The 12,484-nt window shown below is 38.8% G+C and overlaps 1 protein-coding gene and 1 long non-coding RNA gene across 8 annotated transcripts; one reads left to right on the forward strand and one right to left on the reverse strand.

Moving 5' to 3' along the window:
• Nucleotides 1-953: 953 nt before the first annotated feature.
• On the reverse strand, nucleotides 954-12,345 carry Cdk12 (Cyclin-dependent kinase 12). 7 transcript variants are annotated; one of them, XM_011138335.3, is made up of 12 exons: nucleotides 11,994-12,343; nucleotides 11,336-11,464; nucleotides 9,779-11,105; nucleotides 8,483-9,645; nucleotides 7,976-8,403; nucleotides 7,688-7,884; nucleotides 7,397-7,601; nucleotides 6,982-7,250; nucleotides 6,672-6,839; nucleotides 1,952-2,261; nucleotides 1,486-1,609; nucleotides 954-1,378 (listed from the first exon to the last, which is right to left on the reverse strand). In XM_011138335.3, the coding sequence occupies exons 3-12, from the start codon at nucleotides 11,095-11,097 to the stop codon at nucleotides 1,107-1,109; spliced, it is 4,455 nt and encodes a 1,484-aa protein (XP_011136637.1). In that variant the 5' UTR covers nucleotides 11,098-11,105; nucleotides 11,336-11,464; nucleotides 11,994-12,343; the 3' UTR covers nucleotides 954-1,106. The 7 variants fall into 7 exon arrangements, 5 of the variants coding, with proteins under 5 accessions (XP_011136637.1, XP_019696182.1, XP_011136639.1 ...); XM_019840623.2 differs by lacking the exon at nucleotides 11,994-12,343 and adding an exon at nucleotides 11,718-11,965; XM_011138337.3 differs by lacking the exon at nucleotides 11,336-11,464 and having other exon boundaries at nucleotides 7,976-8,388; nucleotides 11,994-12,344.
• On the forward strand, nucleotides 1,510-2,148 carry LOC112588775 (uncharacterized). The gene is made up of 2 exons (XR_003113037.1): nucleotides 1,510-1,687; nucleotides 1,948-2,148. It is a non-coding gene; the product is annotated as an uncharacterized LOC112588775 (long non-coding RNA).
• Nucleotides 12,346-12,484: the final 139 nt, after the last annotated feature.

Raw genomic sequence — 12,484 nt, forward strand, 5'->3', positions numbered from 1 at the left:
CACGCCATTCAAATCTGGATGACACGCGAGTTTCCACAAAGGCCCGTTTATAGATGATAACTTTACTTGTCCAATTAGGAATGATTTCACTAAGTATCTGAGTGCAATTCACACGGTTATGCTAACACATAGGAGAACGTAAGCAGTAAGCGAATTGGTTGATTATATTCGACACTTATCGAGAACGTAAATTAAAATTCAATTAATCAATTCGCTTACTGTTTAAGTCTTATTAATTGCATTTTCCTGCATGCCATGATCTCTAAGTAATCTAATTCTGTATATAACCGCACGCAATGGTCAGGGAATTTAAGCCTGCTGGGATTTACGCGTGAATCTAACGTGGCAGTCAAAGTGTTAATCCAATGTGCACTAATAACAATTATATATCATTATTTTCGGGAAGGGAGGAAGAAGGAGAGAGGGAGAGAGGGAGAGAGGGAGAGAGAGAGAGAGAGAGAAAGGGGAGAGAGAGAGAGGGGGGGAGAGAGAGAGAGAGAGAGAAAGGGGGGGGGGGAGAGAGAGAGAGAGAGAGAGAGAGAGAGAGAGAGAGAGAGAGAGAGAGAGAGAGAGAGAGAGAGAGAGAGAGAGAGAGAGAGAGAGAGAGAGAGAGAGAGAGAGAGAGAGAGAGAGAGGTTATATCTCTATTAAGTATCTCTAATCGCGCGGTATTATACAATTATACACTGAGCGTGCACTTACGATTAACGGAGCGATTGACGCGGAGATTATCGACAACGGTAACGATATTCCGCTTGACGTTAGAAATGTTCGTTGGTACTGCGAATAGAAAATATCTTGCGACAAAAAACCATGTGCGACTGCTGTACATTATCTGCGACACGTTGAATTAATTTGTCGCCGTTGATTATCGTGAGTGATATCTCTGGATAATATTCGAGTTATCAAGTGCTGTCAATACAACACGGAATATCGCTACAAATTCAATATAATTGCGATAATCACCACCCTCCCTCGTGTCACTCTAACACTAGTGTAATTTAAAAAATAGTAGCAATTTAGAACCCTTCCTAATAAGAATTTTACACGCAGAACATGGGTATGGTCGTGCGCGTACTTCGCCGCGACACGTCACCGCCGAATCATTACGAGCTAAATGCCGACTGCGAGGAAGTCGACGGGTGGAAAAGATTCTGCGGCAGACTGGACACGGTTTTGCCCGGCGGTCGGCCGCCAATCGCGAACACAGCAGGGTTATACGTGTCCAGACCATAACATGACATGAGAGCCGACAATGCATTCCGGATGCCGACCGTGGCTACCTGTGACCACCTGCCTCCAGAGGACGAACTTACAGCGTCATCACCAGCGTATACCGCGTGTGCGTCGAAGTTAGCTTGTTGCGACGCATTCGAATCTACAAGTAAAAAAAGCAAACAACATATCTGTAACGTCAACACGTCAAAAGTAAACAATATATCTGTAACGTCAACATGGAGAAAGATAGAGCGGAACATAACTAACCTAGGAGAGAAGACGGGTTCAATACGGGCAGATGAGACTCCAGTTGTCCACCTGGTCTAGTGTTTGCGGCGAGACGAAGTTCCGTATGCAAATCGCCCAACAGCTGCGTTATTTTGGGATCGCACTGCAATCAATATTTGAGCTATCATAGTATATGCATATGGACACACCGTGAAAATGTAAATACTGAAAGCCCTTGGAGGTACGTAACAAATAAATAGAGTGAGAGCTAATAAGAATCTAAACTTCAAGTGTTATTGTGTATATTAATGTGTGAGTCTCGGCATCAGAATTCCTAAATGCAATATCTACGAATGTACCATAAACCAAGTTTTTTAGTTCAATTTGGACTCTTTCTCTCTATTAACACGATTCAATAGAATTATAAATTTTGGACTTCTGTATATATACAAAGATATCTGCGACGATATAAAATCAACTAATACTGGGTTTGTTCAATAGGTACCTCGCTGTCCGATCGAAGTGACAAAAGATCGTCGACGCGAATCGGCTTCCCCTGATTCAAAGAGTTCGTGAGGAATATCAGTCTCCGGGCGAGATTATCTTCCACGCACATCTCCAATGCCTGATTATCTCCCTTCAGATTCGACGAGCGTGGCTTGATGGGCGGCGGGCTGTTATAGTAGTATGACGATGGAGAAACCATATACGGCCCGCTCTGATTGAATATGTTGTCCTCGGCGTAATGAGCTTCCGCGCCAAGTCTGTTCGGATGTGAGTTATAGCCTGCTTCCATTTTTAATCGTTTAGAGGACCTATAACAACATAGATGCAAATTCAATAGATATAAGAGGGCATGTAGGTGAGAAATGAATGTTCTCCCTCTTCCCGATATATATAGTATATATAATGAATAACAATTGAGACAAAATTGGCAATGAAGTTTCTTCAACTTTAAACTGTGATACGTATATAAAAGTTTCACATGAAAATTTTATAACTATCATTTGTGTTCTATTACTGAAATTGAAACAGTTTGTTATATTTAATATGTTAAACGTAGGTAATGAAAACATGCTGTTAATAAGCTATACAAACATTCCTAAAGTAAGCCACCTTGATGCATTAAAGTCATAGATACACATGCATATTGTGCATGCATATGTTTAATGTAAAAATATAATTGTGAGACATTTCACTCATCACTCTTTGTTTCTCGCTCACGACTGAATATATATATATATATATATATATATATATATATATATATATATATATATATATATAGAGCGCGTGAAAAGTGTTTCTCTCCCTATGATTTAATGCGTTTTTGTATATCTTATGTGGAACAAGAGACTTTTGTGAAAGCCGATTCAATTATTCCGGTTAGCTAAGCTTAAGCACATGAATGGTTAAATGATCCATATACTTTATAGACATGAGTCGAAAATTGGACACTCTGGGCGTGAACATGTATTAAGAGATTAGAAACTTTCATTACCTATTATATATTCTTACAAGTGCTACAAAATTTGTCCATCTATACAATTCAGCCTCTATTATATTATCTCCTGAAACATAATTTTCTCCTATTAGACATCATATCATATATGACAATTCGGCTGTAACTATAAATAATCCTGCACCTAAGTAATTATTATGTTACTTTCTACATATTCCACAACATCATATCAACAATAATCACTAAAGTATAACTCGTTTCTCCTAACTCTTAACTCTTACAATTACTCTCAAATTTTTGTGTGAACATATATTACATAGTCCCGAGGCATCATTTTTTATCATAATTAATAATTACATGTTTTATATGTTTGCATAATAATTGTATATGGAATATAAAATTATATTCATATAGTTTGTTATATGTGACAATATAAATCGAAATTTCTGATTTATATGATTACATGTTCATAATATACAGACATACATGTTAAACTTTAAAGAATTTATTTCCTCTCTCGTTATTGAAGAAAATCTCATTAATATTAGGAGAATATCATATTTTAATAAATATTATTTCAATCGTTTCTTATCAAAAGCATGAAGTCTTACATGCATATAAAATATTACGTTAAATATTAATAAGTATATAAAATATATTAAATATTAATAAGTATAAGAATGTACTTTACAAGCGACTATCAAATTGTCGGATTCCATGTTTGTTGTATATTATTTAATGAAAGTCGTATGTGAAAACATGTTACATATTTTTTAAACATTATATTTTCTATAAAGTATTCTTTACACTATTTTATATAAATGTATCTGTATACAAACATAACTTGATTATGAATATACTTCCCATTATAATGTGCTTTCTTCTGCATCTCAGCTACAAGCATGATACAAGTGTGCTACATATATATGCATAAAACAAACGTAAAATATTCCCTAAAGGTATTCTTTGCTTAAATTTCTTTAATTTTTAATATTAGCATAAACACATAGCATATTTGTAGGATATGGATTTAAATTTATATTTATAGCACAAAAAGAGATTGTCACATTATACTGCCATTTACTAATATATCGAAGTCTTTATAAACATTATAGGATTAAGATTTAATTTTTTTTCCAAATAATCTCTTTTAAATTTTTTCATAAATACATAATTTTTTATACCTTTTTCTCGAAAGATATGTAAAAAGATTTACGAATATTGTCATGTAATTGCATCAAGAAACATAACAAACTTTAGCACATACAATACCATGATAATTTTAGTATTATCATTAAAAAAAAAAAGCTTACCCCTATGATAATAATATATCTATGATAATAATATATCTATGATAATAATATAAAAAGAAGCTGGATTCTAAAAGACAACATTTCTATTAATATATACAAATTATACATATTAGAAATACACATGAGAATGTGTAGAGAGAAGTACATAATAGTATATCATAAATATATATTGTGTACAATCTCTTGCCCAACTTCTTTTTGAAAATTCTATTTATTAAAAATTTTAATTTATTATTTCAAATAGAACAAGCTGTCTTAGTATTTATTATGTTATTCATTCATTGTTATACTTATTATGTTATTAGAAATGCGATTCTACATTTATATATCAAAGAATTAACTGTAACAATTTAACCGTGTTTATTTGTACGAGAAATAATAAATAACGAAGCACACGCTAAACGTATAAAAGCATTTGTGGAATAAGTAGAAAAGTAACATATATTTTATTATTATTTAAAATATATATATGTGTGTCTATATATATATACACGTCTACGTATATATACACACACATATACATATACATATATATATATATTAGAGACCATAGAGCACGTTGGTAAACAAGTAATTTCCAAGTAATTTCCATATGTTGTCTGTTGGATGGCTTCTTTGGAGATACGATTACCTAATTTGTACATAAAAACAAAGACATTAAAAAAGAAACTAAAAGATTGAATAATAAAATGTTTTAATAACATTAAAGGTTTTCATTCAATACCCATAAAGACATTAGGCTAATGTTTTTTGGGTACTTGGGTATGTTACAACATTAGTATATTATTTTATATCGCTTATGATGTAACATTACAGCAGAAAATACCTGAATATTGAATTTTATTATAAGAATGGCGATACCGCTTAATACAACGTATATTCAACAAAAAAAAAGAAGAAAATAAAATGAGAAAGAAAGAAAAGAATAGTATTGACGTGTATAATGATTCGCCATTTGTATATTAAAATTCATGGGTGCGATGTGTGTGCGTGCATATCCATATACACCTATGCACACACACATACACACATAAAATTATTACGTTATAATATAGCTATTAAAGGGATGACTAAAGTATACAACTGTAAATTTGTAGAAATTTCAAGTTAACATAAATAGAGCTTTTAACGCGGAATTAAAATTATATCTTTCATGATACAATAACATTTTTTTAGTCTTGATCTCCTTGAATTGTCTCTTCGTTCTTCCTACAGCATCTCCTGTGTATCTGCATATCTCGCCTTCTATTTACACTTTATTTTATAAAGTTTTATTCTCTTTTTTCTCTCTATTTACGAGCATAAACCAGATAGATTCTTAGAAAAGTAAGAAGAAATCACTGTGATGTGATTTCTTGATTTATTTACAATCAAAATGCTACTTGTTTTCATTTGTAATTGGGAATATGCAATATACGTTATAAATATGTAAATATGTATATGGATATTGACGTATCTCTGTAGGAGAATCTAAATCAATGTACAAGTGCGCATAAACTCGCATAGATATTACTCGGTATTTTTGTTATAACGATATGCGTATCCTGCATATCTTTTTCATATACATATGCACGAACATATATATATATATATATATACGTACATATACATATATATATACATATATACACATCTATCTGTAGCTTAGGTCGTAAACCATTACCGAATAAAACAAACTGATATCTAATTTCTACAATCGTCTTCAGAGACAAATAGTAGACTGGATCACAGTGATAACGAGAATGTACATCTTAACTCTTGATGTTTCTGTTTACACAACGTAAATAATGATCGTTAGGGATCCATAGGACATTATGATAATACAGTTACTATGATATTATTTTCGCTGTATACGAACGTGTGTAATTATAAAAAAATGATTCGATGTAGACAGTCAGGCGGATGTAAGTAGTAGTAAGTAGTAATAACATTTGTCATGAGACAAAATATTGTCGCTATATAGCATCATCTCTTGCATATATGCTCTAATGATACATATATATCCGAAAACGTGTTTCTCACACAGTCTATCAAATTGATTGTAATAAATAATCTCTGCAGCGAAGCCACGAACACAGAGAACGATGTTTCGTGTTTTTATTTTCCACTGTTCTGCGTTATTGCCGTCGTCGTGTTTGAACGACTGTGGACGAAACTAAAATTAACTCGTTGGTTCATTAAGTTAGGGAGGGTTGGCATGCAAACAAGGCGCTGAATACACACGCGCACAGACGTACCCACCCATACATACACAGGTACTACTTCAATCTCAATTTCGTTTTTGTAAATTCGTATAATTAATTTATAGTTAACAATGCATATCGCTAAGATAAAATAAATGCAAAGCACAACTGCGATAACACAGCCATCTACGCTTATAAGCTAATTAGTTTCTGATCAGCACTGGGGCATGTCCTAGCTTGTGATTAAATCACACTACGGCTACTCACCCCCCGACATCTGACAGATCATCCTTGTGAGGGCCTCCTTTATTTGGGAACGGAAGAAGAGGCATCTTGGTGGTAGCATTATCTTGCTGTTCCCGTAACAAGCGTTTTCGCTTTTTCCACCAAAGCTCATGACAATCCTGCCAGGTAGGAAGCTGCGGCGCTGGCATTCTAATTTATCGTAAAATGACAAATATGTATATGTATGTATGTATATATATGTATATGTATGTATGTATATGTATATATATACATATATATATATATATATTCCATTACACGGAGTTTAAAAGAACTGAGAAGGATAACATACTGTTCGGGTTGAACGTTCTTCAACCAAGCACTTTTGAGTGCGTCTGCTGCTGTTATCCGTTTCTCAGGATCTAATTCCAACATTTTATCCAGAAGGTCCAAAGCTGGCCCTGGCATAAATGAGAAATCCTCCCTCAAACGTCTCCTATGCGACTTTTTTGGCTTAAGTGTATGCCAATGTGGCAATTTTATCACAGAAGGCCAGACAGCTGGAGTAGGTGTACCACAAACTCTCGAAATCAATTCCAGCTGCATCATATCTACATTGGCCTAGTATCACGAATTAATTATAAATATTTATAATATATGTATATATAATGTAATTATAAGTAAATTATAATTCATAATTACTTTTCCTTTTTTCAAGTTTTTTAAGTAAGTTTAAGAGATAACTATCCACCTACATTAATATTTACCTGGAATAAAGGTTTTTTCCAAAACAATTCTCCCAATATACATCCACAGCTCCACACATCAATCGCAGGTCCATAACGTTCCTCTCCCAACAAAAGTTCAGGAGGTCTGTACCATAAAGTAATCACTTTGTTGGTATACGGTCTCTGTCGATCTTCTGCGTTATAAAGTCGCGCCAATCCGAAATCAGCCAGTTTAACCTCCCCTCTACAAAGTTCGTGATTAAATAAGATTATTCAGGGAAGAAAAAAAAAAAGGAAAAACAATTATCATTCTTGATAATGCTGACGCACTTGTTATTCATCAATATGTTCGAACATTTGATGTCTCTGTGCAGAAAATTCTTGCTATGACAGTAATTCAAACCATCCAAGAGCTGCTTCATGATACTGGCGTTATTCATCTCATTAAAATCCACCATACCGGATTCCAAAAGACCCATTAGATCATGATCCATATACTCGAAAACTAGATAAAAGGAACCTTTATCCTGAAAAACGAAAGATAATTGTACACTTTCATAATTTTGTAGTTATCATAGATCAGACTGGTTATGGGAAAGATTTTGCCAATAAATGTACCTTTCGGAAATCCAGTGCGTCCTGTTTGTCAGTGACAACTTCCCTAAGATTAACAATGTTCTTGTGATTGAGTTGTCGTAAGATCTTTATCTCTCTAACTGCTGTAATGGGGAAGCCCTCTTTCTCATTCTCCAACCGAACTTTCTTCAAGGCTACAAGCGCGCTGGACCTCTTATCTCGCGCTTTGTATACTTGTCCGTAAGTACCCTCTCCGATCTGTGTGATGAATTCAAACACGTCCACGCAGCGTTCACCCCAATCTTTGCCGCCGGAGGCTAACGTAGGAGTATGACAGTTTCGCGATCCGCGTCGCTTCAGTATTTTTGGTCTCTTCAGTTTCGGTTTCGGTGCCATTCGTTCCATCTTTAAACGCGGTGGAGTCGCGTTCGGGTCGTCCTCGCCGCTCAAATCTTCTGATCCGGGTACGACTACAATTTAAGCAATCAATTGCTACAATAATACCAATATTTAACGTATAAACAGTGCAACGAGTCGAATAAAATTTACCTGGTGGCATCGGTAGATCTTTGATGCTCTTCTTCTGCGGCAGTTTTGGTGTCGAAGTTGGGAACTTTACCTGCGTCTTACTGGGCGGACTTGGAGAACGACTCGGCGGGGAATCGATGCTCTCCAAATCGTTCTGATTGATTCCAGGTGGTAATGGCAATCTCGAAAGACTCTTCGTTTTGAAGGCTACTATGGGAGGCTTAGGCGGATCCACCGATTTCAGAGGAACCAGATTATTCGGAGCATTGAACTTAGACATGATCGTGTTCGGCGCCGGTACTGGAATTGGGATAGGTGGCGGTGGAACAGACATGTTCGGTAAGACTGGTGCCGGTGGAATTGGCACAGACATAGCCGAAACAGGCAAAGACACTGGTGGCAATACTGTCGACGTGGACTCGGATTGCGGCAGTGGTGGCGGTGGGGGCGGTTGCTGTACACTTGTGTGCGCAGGGAAGTTCGGACTCTGGGAGACGGCGACCGGGCAATTATTGGATACTGCGGACACGGTGGGTGAGGTATTTGCAATCGCGTGAGGAGTCAAATTCGCTGCAGATGTCGAAGCTGGTGGTATCGTCGGCTGGTTAGCCGGTAACGGCGGCGTTTTGCCAGACAGACCGCTGTCGTCGCTCGTCGGCACGGGAATGTCGACGATGTCGACGCACTTTGCTGTGCTTTCGCCGCCAAGTTTGACGAGCTGGTCCTTGTTATTCACAGGTTTGTCCTTATTGTCAATGGAAGCTTTGTTCTCAGTGGACGCGTTGCTGCTGTCCTTCTCTTCTGTGCCCTCTATGATTTGCACCTCATCTTGGTTGACGGCCTTCTCCTTCGCAGCCTGTAGCTTTTTGTACGCGAGTTCCCTCATATTCCGGTCCTTCACGAGCTCCGCGAACAAGCTAGTTTCGCTGATTTTCGCTTGTACTCTAAGATTTCGAGCAGTGATGCTCGATGGGCTTCTGGCCCTAGACCTGTGAGGAGAAGGAGAGGGTATTCTCGGACGAGGGCTCTTTGATTTATGTTTCCTTGACGACTTATGGGTCTTGCTGGGCGAGCGCGATTTCTTCGGGGTGCGACTTCTTCTGCGTGAATGCGACCTCGAGCGAGAGAGCTTTCGCCATCTGCCAGGACTGCGAGATCGTGATCGGGAAAGAGGTACGTGTAATCTGAAATTAGAAAGACGATGTTGAGTGAATACATACAAAACGTATTTAATTTATTTGTTAATTTACATTACAGAGAGCGAGAGAGGGAGGGGGGAGAAACGAAGTAATCTCGAACGGAGTAAAAAAGTCATACCTGCTTGGGCTTCTAGTGGATCTCGATTTTCGCTTATCCCTCCTGTCTTTTTCATGATGTCTGTGACGTCGATCAGAATCCTCTCGTCTTCTACGTTTAGAAGGTGGAGAGTTCATTGTTTCTGTTCGTCGTCTGTGACTCACAGGGCTGGGGCTGAATTCGCGTCGTCTGACCGTAGCAGGACTCGGACTATGCCTGAGTCTATTATGAAGGACTGGCACAGGACTGAATTCTCTTCTTCGTGGCGGACTATGGTCCCTTCGTCTCGACGGCGGGCTTGGGCTATGGGGCCTTCTACGGCCGGAACCAATCGCGGCTGGTCCTGGGCTGCCACTGCTACGTCGTGCGTGAATGCTGGGACTACGTTTGTCCCGTCCACGATCAGGACTGTGCTTCAGTGAGACTTTGTTACTTTCCGGCGTCATAGCGCGCGGAGGTAGTAATGGAGTATGTGGTGATTCTGTTTGCCGCATTGACGGTAAAAGAGGCGGCGTAATATTTCGCGGCTGCCTCGACATCTCTATTTCCACGTCGCTGAGACATCTTTGCTCATGCGGCGTCGCTGGTGAGATTGGCGACATGTTATCTTTCAGCGGCAATGGTGGCGATTCCGACCAATTAGTGCCTGTTTTCTCACGCTCCGGGCTTGCGACGATCTCCTCAGTCACCATCACGTTTCCATGAGGACTTACACTGTGAGAATGCCTCTTGGTCTTTCTTTTCTTCTTCTTGCTAGAATTAGACGAAGGACTGAGGCTCTTCTTTTTCTTCTTTTCCCGCTTATGCTTTTTCTCCTTTCGTCGAGCGTATCGCCTCGATTCCTCCTCATACTCGGATGTTGCACCGTGTATCGTAGTCGGCTGTTGTTGTTGTTCATTCGGTGAATAATGCCTACCAGAATGCCGATGTGAAGGCGGCGGAGACGGTGACAAGCTGATCGGCGATATTCCGAGAGGGCGAACAGGACTGCCACCATAATATCGCCTTTGAAGGAGTGGCTCAGGTACTTCACCATCTGTGTAACTATTGCCACGACTGTCCTCCGACTGTATTTCTCCGGCTTCAGGCTCAGACAGATCTTCACTACTCACATCTGAATACTCCACCAGAGGTTTAATAATAGACGATGCAACAGTTGGCACGTTTTCTACAGACTTGTCGCGCGAACGTTTCTTCTTTTTCTTGCCAGAGCTCTTACTTTTGCCATGTCTGCGATGTCTCTTATCATTGCTCTCAAAGCTGTGCCGGTTCACATCGCTACCTGTGCTGCCTCGTCTGCGCGAGCGAAATCTCCCATTATGATCAACCTCTCGAGGCATGTCACCTACTAAAAATATAAAAGTACTGATAAATGATATACATTCATCCAATATATTTACACATATATTTTCAATACAACAATCATATAAAAAGACACTGTGTATTATAGATAAATAAGATGAAATAAAGCATAAGTGAATGTTCTTTTAGCTTTGAATGCTTTTCATTTTGTGGTAGAAAAGTATTGCATACTTGTGATGAAAATATATAACTATGGTTAAATACATATGTGATTACCTAAAACATATATACTATATGTATCACTTTCTTTATTGTTCAATTAATTCTAGGAGACAATAATATTCCGTTCTGGGATTTTACATCGTTGTACTTGCTGGCATCTCTCCCTAAATTCAATCAGCAGGGCTACAACGACGACATACACGTATTACATTTTTGTCCGGCTTACCATCGTATCCGTAAAAACGCAACGGTCAGAAGTAATAAAGTTATTGCTAGAACGTGTCTCACACTTAGAGGCCGATCATCATGAATATGTACAATCACGCACAACACATAGCCACACGTGTACATACGCACACAGCAGACGTGTGCGCTCGTTCACGCACGCACACATTGAACGCGAGAACATAGTGATATCGTGAAACGGCGCGATTACCTCTCCTGCGGAATGGTCGTACTATGCTAATTCATCGTGCTGTGCACGTTGGGATCGAAGGCGCACGACAATCGGTGGAGGACAGACAAACACGGGCTCAGAATTGGCAGTAGACGTTGATAACGCGAGGTCACGAATTGGCTCAGACGAGCCAACGCGGCCGCCATTGCTTTACACGACGACCCATTGGGACTCGCCCAGTTTCTTTTTCCAGGGAGACTATCCCGAGTAACCGCGAATCGACAGGAACACAAGATTGTACAATCATTTACTCACGTGCGATTTGTGTCCTGCAAAGTCGCGGCAAGTAACGGTGTCCTTCGCATCAGGGCCGAAACCAGCACGTAGGATCGATGAGAGGTGCGTAACGGTGGTTACGTCGTCCCGTCGTTGCTTCCTTCGTGCAGACCCGAGATTTTCAGCACATAATTCGCAGATGAACGTGGTGCGTCTGGTCAGAAATTTAATGCTATCGTGACTTTACGGCTCTCAGACAATCATATTTTTATGATTTTAGCAGTCGATCGCATCATATCTCATGTGTTTTCTTTGGATTGAATGTAGCTCGCTCATAAAAGCTAGCTCGACCGAGTGGAAGCCATTAACCATTAGCACGTCATCATCGTGTGACGTAATGTGACTGCACGGTGCTGCTGTGCGCGGCGAGTGTTGAAACGCGACGGTACGCGAGAAAACGAAGTCGCTAAATTCTAGAGGAATTTGTCGTCGCTACACTCGGATTGGTTGCAGTTGTTTAAAATTTCTCG

This window comes from Harpegnathos saltator, unplaced genomic scaffold (genome assembly GCF_003227715.2).
Source record: "Harpegnathos saltator strain DR-91 unplaced genomic scaffold, Hsal_v8.6 scaffold290, whole genome shotgun sequence".
NCBI classification, from domain to species: domain Eukaryota; kingdom Metazoa; phylum Arthropoda; class Insecta; order Hymenoptera; family Formicidae; genus Harpegnathos; species Harpegnathos saltator.

Excerpts from the sequence above, each read along its gene's own strand:
- Cdk12 (XM_011138334.3), bottom strand. The coding sequence starts at position 11,097 with ATGCCTCGAGAGGTTGATCATAATGGGAGATTTCGCTCGCGCAGACGA. Across the intron at positions 8,404-8,482 it reads AGATCTACCGATGCCACCAG|TCGTACCCGGATCAGAAGAT; the intron begins GTAAATTTTATT and ends CTTAAATTGTAG. Across the intron at positions 7,251-7,396 it reads GGAAAAAACCTTTATTCCAG|GCCAATGTAGATATGATGCA; the intron begins GTAAATATTAAT and ends TCGTGATACTAG.